At 43.1% G+C, this 18,973-nt stretch overlaps 1 protein-coding gene across 5 annotated transcripts in view; it reads right to left on the bottom strand.

Annotated features, from left to right (window-relative positions):
- Nucleotides 1–18,973, bottom strand: part of TTLL13 (tubulin tyrosine ligase like 13) — a 653,894-nt gene that overhangs the window by 510,958 nt on the left and 123,963 nt on the right. For all 5 annotated transcript variants that reach the window (XM_086958162.1, XM_086958163.1, XM_086958165.1 and 2 more), the window contains one exon: nt 5,595–5,738. In XM_086958162.1, the coding sequence (XP_086814288.1) occupies nt 5,595–5,738 (144 nt within the window). The remainder of the gene's footprint in view (nt 1–5,594; nt 5,739–18,973) is intronic.

Here is an 18,973-nt window from a genome sequence, read left to right as displayed (position 1 = left end):
GGGTGTCAGGGTTCTCATGTTCTGAGGTTGCATATTCCACCTATCACCTTACCCAGTTGGTGGTACAGAGGTGCACTGTGAGCTAGCAGGACTAAGGCCAGGAAGTATAAGCTGAACAACATGGCACCACCAATGATCTAGCTTGGGTTCTAATTGAATGGATTGCCTGAGTAGTTTTCTTTTGTATGCCCAAAGACCCCTACTCACCAACTTACAGGAGACGTCTGTTGTGTTAGGGAAAAATCATCCTCAGCTGAGTAGGCCAATCCTATGTGTTGGCTATAGGTTGTTCAAGCTTGAACATTTTAAATGATCACCACACTGAGGTACCCACTCTGAATTCCACATATTCATAGCTGATAAAACAGCAGTTAATATAACACGAACTGCAGACAAGTGGTCACCCAAATGCTGCAACACCATGGACTCCCCTTTGCGGGTGGAGAAGTTACCTTTGTTGTGGAGGCCCACTAGGCGTACATGACAAAGGTATTCTATTCATGAGTTACATTCCTAGCAGTAGATACACAAAAAGACACTTTCATGCTTACACTGTAGCTGCAGTTCCTAACAACTACACAACTTATAAAGCACTAGAGATACCACCAACAAATCAAGAACACCAACATTGGCTAGAAGGTGCCTTACCACATACAAGAAACAATGTTAGAATGGGTCCCCTTAGTAATGAGGGAGCAACATGGCCAGACTTAGCCAGTTACACATAGTACACAGATATAGCTCATCGGACAGCAGCAGACCTATGTATACTATATAGAGATCTAGTTATACCATATAGATGTTTGACACATTATGAGATGTTAACAATGACAGTAAATCCAGTGAGGGCTGCTCAAGCTGCACAACCACAATTGGCTACGCCTGGAATAAGTCCAGTAACCATCAATGGAGTAATGGGTAAGGTTCCTATCAGACGGAAGGACACTCTGTTCTGTACTGCACAAAAACAAATTAGCATGAAGCAGGGTTTCCCCATATAGGACCTCATGAAGAATAAAGAATTCTCACAATATGCCTGCCAATAGGGATGGCTCCCCTATTGGAATACTACACCACTGAGGTACAGACTTTGCTGCAGTATATACCAGAACACACGTTACACCCTCATTAGCTATTTTCCAGAAGTATCCTGCATAATGTTAAATAGCATAAAAGATGAAGGAGAGCGTTGGCTATATGCCAGTGATTCGCAAGGGTTACTCCAGGAGATGAGAAGTGCAAATTACCCAAATTTTTTGAGGAAACCTATGCATCGATAGGTAGAGATCATTTGGGAGCCAGACCTAATAAACCACAGATCAAGGGTAATTCTGAAAAGGATAACTTGAAGCAGGCGCCCGACTCTTCTAAGATGAAGTGGGATGATAAGGAAAGTAAAGAAAGACTAAAAGTGGGGTGGATCTCCTCAACAGGAGTCTACTGAAAAATGCTATAATTTAGGTAACTGTGATTCACGTAGAACGCCTTATTGGTATCAGGATACTGAAATACGTTCCTTTCAGGACTCATTCTGAAAAACAAGCAAAAAGAGCAGGACGATCATAGCATAGATCAGAGGAGTATGTTAAACCAAGGAAAGACTTACACAAATCTTCTGATTTTCTAATACAAAAGGAAGACAAACCTAAACAGTTCAAACTTCAATTAAAAAGGAAGAAGGTAGCTGGCAAAAAAAAATCAAGCTTGCCAAGAATATTGATGAAACTGCTTCTTAGCGAAGAGTGGACTCTTACTATGCTGGACAGCGGGGCAGAGATCATGATAGTTTGACGGAATCTTTAGAGTGTCTGGCGGCAGTAACAATAAGGGACTACATCCAGGTTGAACACCTGGACTAAAGACTGAGCGTCTGTAGTCAAGTATACGAATTGCAACTCCATTATGGAGTGGGAAATACAGCTTTCCGTAAATGTTCTCTTTTTGGAGAACTTGTTATTCAGCAGTGAAATTCTCTTGGCTGAAAAGGATTGGCCACCAGAGTTTGTTATGGACTGCCCCAGGGGAGAAACTGTAATTTTACCTGCTTTTTCTGTCATTGTTCTAGAATCAGTTAAACATTCATACACCAAGGAGTGGCTCTTAGTGCAAGCTCTGGCAATACACTGCAACTATGTGAGGTGGGATAATAGTTCCCCTTATCTCATTATACCTGTGAGGTCAACCCCATGAACACAAAGACAATACCCCATTAAACATAAGGCTAAAAAAAAAGTTAGAGATATCCTCACACAAATTGAATACCAAGGTGTAATAGAAAGTTGCACCTCACCAATGCATAATCAGTTGTTTCTAGTAATGAAACCACCAGACCATTCATATTGTTTAGTGTTAGATCATAGACACTTGAACACCGCTACACGCACATTTGCTGTACAAAACGGGCATAGTGTGGCACTTTGAACAATATAGTGAGTAAAAAATACAAAACCACGTTAGATATTTCAGAAGAATTTTTCTGCCAAAATATAGGGCCTGAGAGCTGATTCTTGACCACATTTAGTGCTTTCGGTTCTCAGAAAAAGTTGTGTTGATTGCCCTAAGGGTCTAGGAACAGCCCAGGGTTGTGTTCAGCCTGAGGAGCAGTACTTATACAAGATTTTGACGGCGAGGCATTTTCCTATGTCGATAACATATACCTAAAGAATGATGACCTATCAACTCACTTGGTTAAAGTAGATTGCATAGTTTTGGGATTTGCTCACATGGCCTACACATTTAATTTAAAGAAATCAAAAATAGCCTAGCTCTGTGTTCTGTTTTTGGGATACAAGCTTACACACAAGAGCAAACACCACAAACCTGGTAATCCGTATAATTGCGGGTGCTTCGGGGTACACATATGCCACAATCAATGAAGGAGACACCGTACCATTTGCATATAAATCACATTTATATACCAATGCAGACATGTGTTTTTCAGCGAGAGAGAAAGTTCTAACAGCTGTACAGACTGCTGTGGTGACAGAAAGATCATGGGCTTATGGGAAATGCATCATTGTCATGACTCCAGTTCCAACCCTAGAGGATGTCACAAAGGCCAACATTCCTAACGCAAAAGCTTTACATCCAAGAAGGATTCAATTGGTCAACTCATTTACATCAATCAATGTAAATGAGTTGACCAATTTAATCCTTCATGTGACTTTACATTAGACACACATATATGAACACGAATATCCCCTGCCCAACAAAGTCATCCCTCTATCTCAGTATGATTATATCATCTATTCTGCTCAGCCTGCCATAAAGACAAAGCACCAATACTCTGCTGCGTGCATAGCAGTAAAGGACCGGATGCTGGGTGGAGAATTTCACCCTCATAAAACCAACAAGCAGTCACTTGGGGATTTCACAGCGCAGCTGGCTGAACTAAATGCTCTAATTCTGGTACACAAGAATATGGATCTCAGATTCCCCACACTTATTGTGTGTGACTCGTATTATTGTGTTCAGCCTTGGGTTCAGAGACTCCAAAGGGTACACAATAAAGCACAAAATGCTTTGGTGAAATGCGGCCAAACAAAAAGCTGGTTTGCCACTGACTCATGTGATAGACACGCTGAGTTACCAGCATGTATGGATACATGTTGCAGGGAATTCCATGGCTGACGAAGCAGCAAAAGCAACAGTGCAAACTGCTGCATTCACTGGAATTACTCATTCTAGTAAGAGAATAGATGGAGACATCATGATTGCTGTCAAGGCAGCGAGTGACAGCACATACTTACTTAAAGTTTTTTTTAACTAAATACTCCTACCAGTTGATCGTCAAAACATTCCATTTGCTCACATTCCAGCAGTGGGGGATAGAGTAATAACAAATTCAGATCACAGGTTAGGGCTGATTCTAGCAGCACATGAGGGCCTAGCATCTGCTCCTGCCAGAGTGGCGGCTACAATTTCATTATTAAAGCAATGCTATTAGTGACCAGGCTTATAGAAAAGACTAAGGACTTTGTGCTCAAATGTGACATCTGTCAGTAGATTAAATTTTCCATCACAGCACGTCCAGCACATATTGATCTCAGAGAAGGTTCTGGCTTGTGTTTATCTGGACCACTGCTGACCCTTACACTCTGATGGGTCTAACAAGTACATCATGGAAGCAGCGGATTCCTACTATTGATTCCTATGCGTTTTGTTTGGCCACAGGGATCGGCTGACGCCGAACTGTTATAAAAGACGTGTAAGTCTTCATCAGAACATTTGCTGTAGTCACATTTAATTCAAACCAGCCAGGGTCCAGCATTTGCCTCTAAGGCTTACAGAGACACCATTGGAAAATTGGGTGTGACTTTCAAGTACTCCTCCCCCTATCAACCTGAGGGAAACACAGTAGTGGAGAGGAAGAACCAAGACTTAAAGCAGTCTATAACAGCTAGTGTATCAAGTTTAAGTCACAGATTAAGTTGTTGGTAACCCATCAGAACCCTGAATCGCGTTGTGGGGATGACCTTTCTCATTCTGAGGTGGTTTAGAAGCGGCTTAGTTTTTAATTTACAACAAGGAAGTTGCTGTTATGACATTTGTTTTACACTGGTTCCTAAACCTATGGACGAGAACAACTGATCCTTCCTATCTAAGGGGAGATATAAAATTTTCCCATGTGCCCTCTGTGTTTGAGAAAAGCATGTGAGCTACACTAATTACTGAGACTCTAAGTGTCATGTGGTACATTTCTATGGTCAATACGAGGAGTTAATTCTGGGAGAGGACCAACAACTTTATTTGAAAAGATTCCGTGCCACTAGACATTGGGTCAATGAATTTAATCTCTGTTTGAGGTGACAAAGGCAAGGCTTTCCATTTTATATGAAGGGGATACAACGTAGGATTGTGTGGAAGACAACCAGATTCTTAGTTAGCATCCTTAATTTATCTTCCTTTTCGGCTACTACTGAGGAGGTTCTCAACTTCTTCCAAGCCTACACTACTTTCAGACCACATGCCTAAGGAGAAAAGAAGGATCACAGGCTGAGGGAGTTCATAGTTCCCACCATAAAGTGTTTAAAAATCTGATGTAGGATCTTTTTCCTGCGCTATTAGCATGCACAGTTTGGCAGCATCTGGATTTTTTTTTAAAAAAAGGACATTTTAAAATGTTAAAACCACAACCTGAAAAACAAGTCGGGGTGATTGAAGTGCAATTCGAAGGTCATGCAGCTGAAAAACAAAGATCAAACATGGTGGTAGGTAACCTGGTAGAGGACCTATAACAAGACATTGATATGAATGGCGCTGCCCACGATCAGCACCTTACGTAATTGGCCAATGTATTGATTTCAAGGTCAAAGTCGCTTCATTTCTCAAATGAGAGCATTTACTACATATCCAGCCACCAGCTATCCCCAACACTGATTACTTATTATGTATCTGAAATTCTACCATCATAGGTTTATACAATTAGAAATATGGAAATGTACATGTTCATCTTTGCTTAATTTGCCTTGATGCCTCCCCTGAATAAACCTCTCACACACTCTTCAAGGACAAGTGGAAATTCTTCATCTAAAACCTAACAGGGTGTATTATCTTAAAATATGCCCTCTTCCAAGGGAAATAAAATATTTTACCAGGTTATTGTTGCTTGGTTCGATGTAGTTGTTAGTTGCAAACCGTGCCAAACCTTCCTCATAGACGAAGATCCGAAGTGGATCACAGGAGGTGACAAGAACATAGACTCTCAAGTCAAACTTAAATCCATCAATGAGGAATGGCTGAAAAAGAACAAAAAACATTCATGGTGAACATTATGTAGTCACGACTCAGCCTCTTACATAACCATTGGCAAATACCGAAAAACATAAGTTGGCTTTTAATATTTTATCCGTATTTTTTGTGTCATTAATTACAACTTCAGAAATCATTACTGAACATAGATTTTATATAAAGGTAGTAGAAGAGGCCTTGAAATGTATGGTAAATGCAAGACGAAGGAGGTTATCGATCAGTAGCTTAGTTGTAGTAGGTAACATGATTGTATTTGTTTCATAAAGAGCATTCCTACCAATTATGGTTTCCTTGCATTTTGTGAAGAAAATCTTTAAAACAGTACTAAAACCAAACAAGAAAACTGCGAGCTAACGAAAAGATGTGAAAGCCTTGTAGAATAAGAGGTGGGGGTTCTCTCTTTGGTATGCAATCGGGTAGCTGGTTCCATAGTCTTTTAGGTCAGGTAAATAGTGCCGTACAATGCATTCTTTATATATACAGATGCAGTACATTTTCTTGAAATAAGTTGAAATGAGGTGCCAAGAGGTTATTTAGAAACACAATCACAGTGAGAGTCAATATGGAAAAAAAGTGTTTTGTCACGGGCAACAGAATTAGACGAAGGAAAAAAATTTTGGGAGCAGAAATGGTTTTGAAAGTCATGACAATACAATGAGCTTTACAATTAACGCTGGGCTTCCGTAAGGGAGTGGTAACAGAGCAGCAAGAGTACGAGTAGTGGGGGCAGATGTAAGCTGGTAAGGTCTCTGGGTAAGAGATCATGGAACAATGCAAATATGTAAATAGGGACGGGCAGCCGGGTGACAGTGTCACTGGCTCTGAAAGTCTGTTATGTTGAGATGTATAAAGCAGATATGAAGACAACTATTGGGTGAAATCATTGTGGTCAGTTGAGGTCATCTTAAGTGGGATGTAGAGCAGTTGATGAAGTGTAAGCATGGGAGATGGTCAATAGGAGTCAAGGGCAGAGTGATATTCAACCAAATATTAATGGTTGAGCTTCATGGTGGAAACACGTGTTCAGATCTGATATTATGGATCTGGTCTGTTTATTTACATTATAAGAAGAGAAGAAAACGCCCACCTACATTCACACGGCCCATCAGCATTTTAACTGTACCATTCTCAAAGACCATTAAAGTATTTTCATGTAAAGGGTTTGGGCAGTGTATATGTCAAACACACTTATTGCTTACGATATTCATAGATTAAGCCCCTTTCTAACACTGGCTTTGTTAAACCAGCTCTTTCAGCCTCTTGCTTAAGACTTTGTCTATCACTTCTTGGCTCAGTCCAATCAAGCATTTATCTATCACCTAATGCTATTAACTGTCTGAGTGTACCCTTCTGCCTCCACTTGAGTGACTGCATCAACTACATGATGTATAGAGAACAATCGCCCTCTCAGTCCACTCCTGATGGACTTAACACACTTACACTGCATACTAAGTTCTCACTGTCTATTTGATGTCCCTTAGAACTCCTTGGTGAAAAACATCTCCGTAGTTCACCGTTACCAATAAATAATTCTTTATGTTATGTTGTCAAACGCTAAGATTAAGACAGCTATTGCTGCCATCACTGTAAATGAGAGTTTGGAAAAGTATACGCTGCTTGAAAATGTTTCCTTTGCATAACCTTTTAATGCTTAAAGAGTTAAGCTTGTTTTATTACATGCTAATGATTTTTGTAAAAGGTATGCACAAGAATATGGAGCTGCATACATTGTCATAGAGCCACAGTAAACAACAAGCTCCACATCATGCCTGTCCAACAGATATGCATTTTAGGATTAATCAACCATTCAAAAAATCATGTGTTTAGCACTATGTTAAAAGCAGTCACTGCCGTTGCAGATAGCATGTTGCAGGTATCTTAGTACATAAGGGATCTGTGTTCTTCCTACATCGTCAGCTCTCAGTGGCTGAATAATTTGATGGGTACTATGTGAGCAAGAAGTATTTTATGTTGGTACATGGGAAACTAATGAATGAGAAAATGAGGTATGCACTAAAATATGACTTTCTACTTAGGACAAGTTGTAGACTATTTTTTTCTGAATACTAGCTGAGCTGAACATCCTTTTACACAGCATTGCCATCACCACCACCACCTTTACCATCATTAAAACTAATATCACCCCCACCAATACTGCCACCAACACAATTACTACCATTGCCACCAACACAACCACCATTATCACAAGCATAAGCAACATTAGCAGTGCTTCCACTACCTTCGTTATCACCACCATGACTACAACCACCATCATTACTACATCATCACCAGTAACATTACTAGCATTACCACCACAATTACCCAATCACATTTTGTATTGCTTCCCACTCCCAGATAAGAGAAAATTCTGCCCTCCCACATAGAGACTCAAACATGACGAAGCAATAAAAACAACACAACACCACCTGGAAAGGGATTTCACTTTATAAAATTGTTATGGCAGAGTTTTTGGCTTTATTTAGCAGTGATATAGATCATTAATCTTGCTCGCATCTAGTATAGGTATTCTTAGCCTGTGTTGGCCCTTTTAAGCCCTTTTTCCAGACCTATAAGAGGATAGCTGCTTAATATGCCTTTATTCTTGACTTTAACCTGTCTATTGCCTATTGGCTTTGACATATTAGACACATTGGTATGGTTTATGTAGGTATTCTGACAGAGCTAAGGAGCATTTCACCCCTTTCAGGCCTACAGGCCTAGAGCTAGAGGGACTCCATCTTGATGAAGCTGAGAGGCTTTTCAGGGCAAAGGCAAAGTTTATAGTTAAGGCTGTTTTTCACTTGGAGAGAACCGGTCTGGGCCAGCCCTTATCGGTAGGCTGTATTATTCTCTGTGTTGAAGACACCACAAAAGGCTGGCCAGCTGGGTGTGTGTCCTTGATGCGAAGTGGTGCAGAGATCTGGTGGGCGGCAGGCTGATGGCTGGAACTTTCCATGAGGAAACAGCATTCTATATCAGTGAAGTGCAGAGGCGGAGCCAGTGAGTCAAGCAGAGAGTCAAGCAGAGAGTCAAGGAGAGAGAGTCAGTCAGCCAGAGAGTCGAGCAGAGGGAGTCAAGCAGAGAGGGTTCAAGCTGGAGAAGAGCTGAGTTGAATAGTGAGCTGGAACTGAAGGAAGCAGTCAGAAGCAGTTGCTTATCAGGAGGAGGTGTGAATAGCTGGAGTCTGAAGTAATGCCTTTTAGAAGAGATAGAGGAGAGATCGTGGACTAACCTATGGGAGCAGATGGAGTTAATTGGACATTGGCGCAGAGACAGAGTGAATAAGCTAGTGGAATGAACGGTGATCAGAGCGGCAGGAACCATTAAGATTGAAGATGGAAGGTGGAGACAGTTCGTGTGGGGGAGAGGAGTCCAGAGACAGAGTGATCAGCGCAGAGGTGTACCCAAGAGTGCAGGAGAGAGAGAGAGTCTGAGATGAGCCAAGGCACAGACGAGAGAGGAACCCAGATGACAGCTAGAACAAGACTTCACACTAATCAGGTGATATTGTTTTCATCACATTAGCTACACTTACACTTTATGTCTAATCTTTTCCCTTTCAGCGGAGTGTTCCTGTTATGTGTAATCCTTCCCTTTCAAGCGGTGTGTTCTACCTATAGTCTTTGTCAGATCTGTGTAAAGGTTTATATTGTACTAATAATAAATGACCCCATTAATTAGTGAATTAGTGTGCATGAGTTCTTTTATGATAAAGTTATCCTGGCTTCAATCAAAAAGGGGGGTAGGAGCGCTTAAACCAAGAAATAACTCAGTCACATAGTGTGTATATCTTTATCCCCATACAGTGAGGTTACTCACTCCTGGTAGGTATTACTGTTTGAACAGATGCTACCCCTGATCAGGTAAGTAATAGTGAGGGAGAGAGGAGACTTGCAACCAAGGGACTAAGTTAGTACACCATCCCATAATATTATTGTAGTAGCAGACCCTTAGTGAAGAGACTTCCCAATATATATATATATATGTATAGGTGTTCATAGGAATGTGGTCGTCGTTGATATGCGGCGTTAATGAAAGCACTGGGGAGTCGAACCAGTGTGTATACCCACTGGATTGTGGCTTGAATAAGTGAGAGCGTTAGGAGGTCGAACTAACGTGTAGTTTCGCAGGATTGCGAACAGTTTGGAAAAGGGAGCATTGGGTTCTGCAGGCCCGTGTGTAGACGCACCAGATTGTGTGTCATATCTGCCCTAGGGTAGAACGGTCTGGGTCAGGGTGGCCGCGAGACCAACTGATGTGAATAAGTGTGGTGTAGGGTATGGATATCCCTAGTAATCAGTGAGTATTCTTAGTATCCCTATAGATTTAGTGGTGTTTTAATAATATGAGCTTGTATATTGCGAGTTCCCCATCCTCAGGTAGGTACCAGGTGCCTGGATATAGGTGGTCCTGGGGAGGGAAGGTGAGTACGTTCTGGCTGGGTTGGAGGGGCCCCTGGGGGCTGATCCCACCTACTCAGAAAATCCAGCCATTACAAAAATGTAACACATCAAAGAATAAGACATGGGTTTTGATTTATGCAATGCTCTCTTAATAGAAAGGCTCTCCCAGATGTCAAATGAACAACATTCAAATGTATATGGAGATATATATGTATATATGCAAACAATAACAACACACAAGTTTAAATGCATAGAATAAAATACATGAAATGCAAGCAGATAATATTATGAAATAAAACCCAAGCAGATAATACTGGAATTAAACACAAGCAGATTATGCTGGACGTCCTGCAAGAAATCATAAAGATATATAAAATTAAATAAATCAGATGATTACTATCACTGAGGACTTGGATGTGCACACAGACACTCACACATCACAATGAAAACATCTTAGATGATTATAGCCACTGGAGACTTGAATATGCACACAAACTTACTCACACATCACAAAGTCAATACTCAAAAACAAAACACCTCACCTATCGTTCACTCAACATCCTACTCAACTCAAGCTGGAGGAGCCCTATTAACAGCCCAGCCAGGAATCTCGATCAGGACTAAGCATGGGCGAATTTTGCGAATCTGGCGTTCGTGAATTTTGCAAATTTGCGAACTCGCAATCCGCAAAATCCGCGAATTCTCGCGATTTTTTTTTTGTGTTTGCAAGGATTTCTGCCAGTTCGCAAGGATTTCTGCCAGTTCGCGAGGGTTTTGTACCAGTTCGCAATTGCGAACTTACATGTCGGCTCGCAACGGTCACGATTATGTTGTTTCTACGTCTGGTTCATCATCACAGGTTCCAAGCACCCTCTGTTTCACCCCTGCCACCCTCTGGTTCACCCATGCCACCCTCTGGTACATCAATGCCACCCTCTGGTTCATCATCACTGTAGATTATGGGGGGAAAAAGCAAGCACACCTGCCTGCTTCAACTGACATTAATTTGGGGTTGATTTATTAATGTGTCACTGTTTTAAAATTCCAGTCTGGCACCTGCTTCCTTATCTGTAATTTGCTTTCTGTTGCAGTGCAATTTTTTTTCCAGGGCCTTTGTGGCCTACTTGTAGCTATTCTATGAGCCTGCTGTGAGGGTCAGAGCAGGGTCATACAATTGTTGCAACTAGCAACTGAACTCTGGAGGGGCCCTTGTCAGGAAGCACTACAGGGAATGGCTACTAATGATGAGTTTGAACTTTTGAACCTGCTGAATGCTTTCACTATTGCAAAACTCGTTTTTCTGCAGAACAGCATTACAGCAACTGTAATGCCCCAAACAAGCTTATATGAGAAAGTTGATTTCTAATCCAAAAGTTATCCAAAGAAAATCAAAAGCCCTCAAATCCAAAAAAGTGCAGGCAAATGTCAACCTGAGGAGTTATTCTGATAAAAATCATCATTTTCAGAAGGTCTATGCTGCTTGCTAGTAGATTTCTTGTGCAGAATTGCAATTTTTGTAATTTCGCGAGTGCGAGATTGTTGCTGCCCGCCGCACCTACATGTTCGCAATTGCGAACTTACACCGCACGCCGCAAAATTGTATCACCAAGAAAAAAAATCTGCTGCGTGCGAATTTGCGGATTTTCGGTAAATTCGCGAGCATTCGCGGATTGCGAATATACTGATAATCCGCAAAATCCACGAGCGGAACGGATTTTCCGCCCATGCTTAATCGGGACCCTAGTTCCCGTGTGATGACATGTCTGCCCCATGTGCGAGCTCCAGTCTTTAATACTTTTTACTCAACCTGAGGAGAAGGTTCTAGAAACCCCGCCCCCTTTCTACTGTTACAAAAAAACGTGCTGACCATACTGGTCTGTGTCAAGGTCAAGACAGAAGTTGGCCAGGCCCCTGTATTTTGACTCTGAGACAGAGCTGTACATTCCACAAATTTCTCTGGCAACAACAATCTCTGCTCTGAAAGGCACCAAGCATACTTACCACACATTATCCCAGCGAAGATTCTGATATCCTCCATCCAGCAGAAAGCAAAACAACCTTGAACGTGAATAACCTAAACAATTTGAGTATTCTTGGGGGCCTGCCTGTGCACGCAAAAGCTCAAGCTAGCCGACAGAGTTAGAAATCCAGACGACGTGAGGCCCTGTTAAAGCTAATAGTAAGAACTTCATAATACTTCCCAATGTACAACACAATGCACGTGTGCACCACTGCCTATAGCATCACACACTTCATCTCCCAATGTACAACATAATACACATTTGAGCACCACTTTTTATAACACTGCACTTCAAGACCAAGAAGTACATTACACACCTCTCTCTCTCTCTCTCTCTCTCTCACTCTCTCATGCGTACAAATGCCCATCCCACAAGTTCTGTTCCTGGCAAGGCTGTTCTACTCTGTGAAAGCTCCCACTTTAAAACTACAAAGGGGCACAAAAGAAATCTTCAAAGAAATGAGCACATGCAGGACATTCAAGCTAGGATAAAATAAAACACCGAAAGTCAATTAAAACAATGGTGGTCAAAGGTCATCAAGTGATTTCAAAACATAGGTGTGCCTCTAGCACTACACCAACCATTTCCAGTAACACAATTTCCAAGAACAGTACTGTTGTCACCAACACTCCCTTAACTACTACACCCTTTAACACCTTGGCTGCTGATTGAATTCCTCCCCTGTGCTGGACAATGCAGAACAGGGTGTACTCGTGACGGAACCATTCCGTCATCAGCACAGCTCAACCGTGACTGATGACGGAATGGTTACGTCACCAGCATCAAAGGGGTTAACATCATAATCATACTTATTAATATTACTATTACAACTGCTACCACTACCACCACAAAAAGTGAAGTAAAGTGCTGGTAATGGTATTGATGGTAAACTATTACTTTTTTGGGGGTAGGAAGCTTCAATTTGCTAAGGGTCACTCTTTTCTTTGTAACGCGCTTCGTATATCTTTTCATGTGTTTATATCGCTCCAAAATGGGCACCGTACGTTCATAAATTGAAAAACAAATGTCTGTTGCAGCAGCCAATGCTGTTAAGTATGAGCAACAAGCATATTATTTATTTTTTGCCGATGTTGATCAGCGATAAGTATTGGAAAAGCCAAAATGTTCCTTTAAAATAAAATAGCTATTGGCTTTGCTAAAGCTTAACAACTGTGATACATGTTTTTTAAGAAATTGGGCTATTGAATGAGGGGGTTGGAAGCCTCGTCCTTTATGGGCACCAGAAAGTAATGCGAACAGCAACCTTGACCTACTTCTAGTGCCGCCACCCTCTCAATAGCTCCTTTGGCCAAAAGAGCCAACATTTCCTGAAGGAGAAAGGAGAGATGATCATCCGCCAGCTGATTGCAAGTGGGTGGCGTCCAAGAAAGGGAAGGAGTAGCCATTCTGAATGATTTACAAAACCCACTTGCTAGGTGTTATTGACTTCCAGTGGGGAAGGTGATGCCCATGTTGGTAAGAGCACAAACTAAAGGAGTTTGGAGGCTGGGGCTGCGAGGGGAGTGGTGGACCGACCGGATCTCTAGCTCGTGGTCCCACGTGATCTGTGGAAATAGCATCCATGAAAGTTAAAGGGCTAGAAACCCTGTTAGCCTTGGTAGCTGGACAGAAACGCATGCGGCTGAAAGCCACTACCAATGCCATGGAAGGGGCAAAGGCAGACTGGGTTTGCCGAGAAGCCATGGATAGGCCCAATGACCTGGCTGTAGTTCTGCTATCATTGAATCACTCCAGTGCTGAGTTTGCCTTTTCACAAAAGAGATTAGAGCCATCAAAGGGAATGATCATGAGGGACACCCCTTGAGAAACTAGTGCTTCTCAGCCAGGTGCGCCGTCTAAGTGCCACTAACAATGAAACTGCTCTGTCTAGAGAGTTGGACATCCCCTGAGAAACTATTGCTTCTCAGCCAGGTGCGGCGTCTAAGTGCCACTACTGCTGAAATTGCCCTGCCCAGAGAGTAGGTCATATTAAGCCCACATCTGATGATGAACTTCGCTGCATCTCGCCCATCAGCAATTACTTGATGGCTAGAACCATGTGCCACCAAATCCCTCACATTCTGCTGCTTCAGGCTTAAAAGGCAGATGGTGTTCAACGAATGCCGTGCTAGGGTGGCGGAAGAGAAAATCCTCTTACTGAAGGTATCCAGCCTTTTGGATTCCCTATGCAGTGGAGTGGTAGTGAAGGTGCCAGTATTGATCCTAGAAGTGGAGGCTTGGACGCTGGGAAACTGGGGTACCTGGGAGTGGAGTGATGGTAGCAGGCAATTGTCCTGTGCATTGGACCATGCCCCAAAGAGGACATTAGTGAGGGTTTTGCTGAATGAGAGTAAAGGTTCATAATGGGTGACTCTTGGCTGAAACACCTCTGTCTTAACATTTGTCTTGACAGCCACAGTGGGAAGCTGAAGGTCCAGGACCACAAACCGCCCTCTGCACCAACACTGCGACTGATGTACCCTCCTGTATAGCAACAGTAGGAGGAGTGACCAGACCAATGGCTGGTGAGGTGTACGAGCCACTGGCATTCACCAGTTCCTCATAGCAGTTCCCCTCTGTATCATCCATTATATGACAGTAACCATAAGGGTCCTCTGACCCTTTCCAGTCGTCACCCTTTCTAGTCTTGTCAAAAGGAAAAGGCAATGGCTCCGACTAAGAGAGCATGGTACCAGTCAGCGCCGGAGCAGGTATAATTATGGGGCCTGGGCCATCGTGGTCCGGCAGCTGCAGCAGGACAGACGGCACTGCATTGGGTTCCAGGGAAAGTCCAAGGGGCCCAACTGGTGTAGAAGGTGGAACTGGCTGGGGGCCCCTCCTATACCCATGGGTCAGAAGGCGCTCCAGAGGGACTGGGCTGCCCAAATATGAGGTGTGTAGCCTCATAAAACTCCTTGAGTTGTGAGGAGGCTGCTCCAGCTCTCTGAAACTCAGGGAGATGGAGAGCTGACCTGGCATAAGTCCAACACTTGAACCGACAAGGAGAAGTTGAAGAGCACTACGACTTCCTAGACTTCTTCTTTTTATGTGACTTACCCACCGCGAACAGCTCCGCAAGCGGTCCAGAGCCCTCTCCATGACCGAGTGTCACGGTGTCGTTCGATTTCGGGCAGCAACAAGTTTGAGGGATTGTTCCCTCAGAATGTTGGGTTTCACGGAGCGGAAATCCTTGCACGTCTAGGAGTCCTGGTCCTGCCTCAAAACCAGAGACAAACCAGTTGTGGGTCTGTCACAGATAGGCATGGGCGGAAAATCCGTTCCGCTCGCGGATTTTGCGGATTTTCGGGAAATCCGCAATCCGCGAGATTTGCGAATTTCCCGCAAAATCCGCAAATCCGCGAGCAGTGGATTTTGCTCGCACTGCTCGCACTGTTCGCGTGAGTTCGCGCCCCGCGAATAAGTGCAAAATTTCAGAAATACGATCTTAGCAAAACTGAAAGTAACTACTTACCAGGTTCAAAAGTTCAGGCACATCATTAGTAGCCATTTCCTGTAGTGCTTCCTGAGGGGCCCCTCCAGAGTTCAGTTGCCAGTTGAAACTATTATGTGACCCTGCACTGAACCTCAGAATAGTTACACATATGCCACAAAGGTCCTGAATTACAGCTAAGGGAGACAAGCAGGAGCCAGGCTGGAAGTTAAAATCCATTAATCAGCCCCTAATTCATTATTGTCAGTTGGGGCAGGGCAGGTGTTGTAACTAATTTTGCAACAATGAAAGCACTTAGCAAGTGCAAAAGATCACTAATCAGGGCGCACTAAGGAAGCAGGTGCCAGCTAAAAAAATATTCTGTGACACATTAATCAGCCCCAAATTAATTCAGGTCACTTGAGGCAGGGAAGGTGTGCTTTGCTTTGCCGAAAATAATGTACACTGGACAACCAGAGGGTGTGGTGATGAAACAGAGGGTGGCATGGGTGGGCCAGAGGGTGGCATGAGTAGTCAGAGAGTGGCAGTGGTGACAGAGAGTGGCAGTGATGAAGAAGAGTGTCCCAAACAGGCTGGACACGTAGAAACAACAAGTTCGCAAAACTTGCGACCCGACAGGTAAGTTCGCAAATTGCGAAATTGTAAAAACCCTCGCGAACTGGCAGAAACACGGGCGAACACAAAAAAAAAATCCGCAAATTCGCGGGAATTCGCGGATTGCGAATCCGCAAATCCGCAAAATTCGCGAACGCGAGATCCGCAAAATTCGCTCATGCTTAGTCACAGACATGTGACAGGCAACACATGGTTTGAAGCCTGTGGGCTTCTTGGGAGACATCTCCAGCACCCCAGAATATAAAATCTCGAAAAAGAGTTCATCAAAAAGTTAAGAAAAAGTCAGTGAAAAAAGACTGGGGGTAGCTCTCTTCGGATCTGAGCTGACTGGCGCAGAAATAATAGAACCAACCTAAGCCCGCTGGGATAACGCCTATATATGCACTTTGCAAGTTATATCCGGTGCAGAGCCAAATAACAACACCTACCAGCATACAGGAGTACAGTTCGGAAATTTATGGAATCAATCGCACACCTGAGGAATGTGGTAAGTTAAGGAATCTGTGGCTTTATCAGATGTGAAAACACAACACATGAAAAATCCCAAACCAAATTAGAAAAACAGAGTACCCTTTTATTAATAAAATGACACCAAAAATATTTAAAGGCAATCAGTAGAACTGAAGTTAATAATTTATAAGGTTTTAGGCAAATATAGTGCCTAAAAGCAGAAAGCACCACTTATGTGCTAAACGGGGAGAAAGTCACAAGATCAGGCTGACTGGAATTTGCACACAACCCTGATACACGGACCAGGCTAGTCCAGCTGAAAATGTTACCGTCTCAAAGACTGGCGAGAAGAGTTCTTTTTGCAGAGACGAGGCAGTGAGGAGCATGGAAAGCGTCGCTGATGGTGGTCACGGTAGCACGAAGAGCAGGTCTGGCTGTGCAAATGGTCATTGATGTTGCATATATGTGGTCAGCGTTGTGAAGGGTCATTGCTGGATCTTCGTAATGTAGCGCAAAGTGCAAATCTAAAGTTGACGGCTGCTGCTAGAGGTCACTGTAATGTGGAGAGTTGAGTTCAACTGAGCTGGTGATCGACGCGGAAGGCAGAGTCTTGGTCTCAGGAACTCTGCTTTTCTTCACAGTAGGTGCTCCACTAATACGAGCCAAGGCGCCATGACCTGGGAAAGCACTACTTGGAGATCAAGAACTCACTCCAGCAGAGGACAGAAGAGGCCTGTGGGCCTCTGCTGTCCACTTATAGGTTTAGATGCAGCAGGGCAGCGCAGGCAAGTCTCTGGTGCTTGCTCTGTCCCTGTATTCTATAACAGGAGTTCAGTCAACTGACTCTTGGATTCACGCAGGTTAGCTTGGAATGATAGGAGCAGGTCTAGTCTTCTGTCTCAGAGTAGTGTTCTGGGGAACAAGGCAGGTCTCAAGCATCAGGAGAGTCCACTGGTAGCAGCAGGGCAGACCTCTAGGGAACAAGTTAGCCCTTCTTCTGTAGTCCATAGGTACAGGGGTGTACTGAAGAGGTGTTCGGAGGGTCCACTATTTATCCCTGGTGCCAGTCTTTGAAGTGGGGGCTCGAAAAACTATGGGGTTATAAAAGTACTAGTGTGTATGCTTTCGGCAGGCTTGTGAAGTGAAAGTGAGGCAGGGGACAACTCCACTCCAGCCATCATGCCAGGATGGCTCATCCTGCCAACTTTGTCCCCCTTTTTGTCTCACTGTCTGGTGGGAATACAGAAATCCCAAAAGGTAAGCCATTCACAGTACTGTGAAAGGCTGGTGGCAGCAGGCACCCAATGGTTAGGACAAGAATATGCCAAGTTTCTAAAAGTAAAAAGAACAATTGATGGAAATAATGTTGAACAATGTCAAACATTCACCCCAATACAGAGATATGGGCCTAAATCCATTGTTGCTTTGCCCCCCATGCCACTCCAGTTTAAACCCAGCCATATGCAAATCAGTCTTGATCCTGTTCCTCATTGGAACAATCCAGCCCAAACTGTCAGGCCAGGTTCTCCCTGGAATGGAAAACAAGCATCCTAGGACCGGTTTTGGGGTTTCAACTCTCATCAGCCAGGTTGGCTTGACTCCAATAGCATGGTATCCTGTTGGAAAGATAGGCCTTACAGTAGTGAAACATTAATTTAGGAGCTTTTCACAATTAGTACATGTAAAACTCGAACACACTTGTCCTACTTTTTAAATACAATACACCTTGTCCTATTGGCTTTTAGGGGTAACTTATATGTATTAAAAAGGAAGGTTTATGCCTGGCAAAAGGTTTATTTTTCCAGGTCGAATTGACATTTTTAAGGTACACTACAGGTTGCAATGGCAGGCGTGAGAAGGCTACCTTAGTGGGTGGCACAATGAGTACTACAGGCCCACTAGTAGCATTTGATTTACAGGCCCTTGGTATAGGGAAGTAAATTAAATGTGGCAATTAGGTGTAAGTCAAATTTACCATGGCTAAAGGAGAGTGCACAAGCACTTTAGCATTGGTTAGCAGTGGTAAAGTGTACAAAGTCCTAAAGTCAACAAAAAATAATTCAGTAAAAGAGGAGGAGTGAAGGCAAAATGTTTGGGGGAAGATCACAACGAGGATGTAGGGTCTAACATGTTTCTAATCGAATCAAATAGACTAAATAAAGTCTTAAATAAAAAACTGAATTGCTCTGGACAAGTGAGAAAGTTTACACGGTCTACAATACAATTTATAACTTGTTCATTTAAATCAGTCCTATTAACAGGAAAGAAATACTGCAGGAAAG

The sequence above is a fragment of the Lissotriton vulgaris genome, chromosome 2_1, assembly GCF_964263255.1.
Source record: "Lissotriton vulgaris chromosome 2_1, aLisVul1.2, whole genome shotgun sequence".
NCBI lineage: Eukaryota > Metazoa > Chordata > Amphibia > Caudata > Salamandridae > Lissotriton > Lissotriton vulgaris.
The sequence above is the reverse complement of the archived record's forward strand: the minus strand, read 5'-3'. Positions and strand labels throughout refer to the sequence as shown.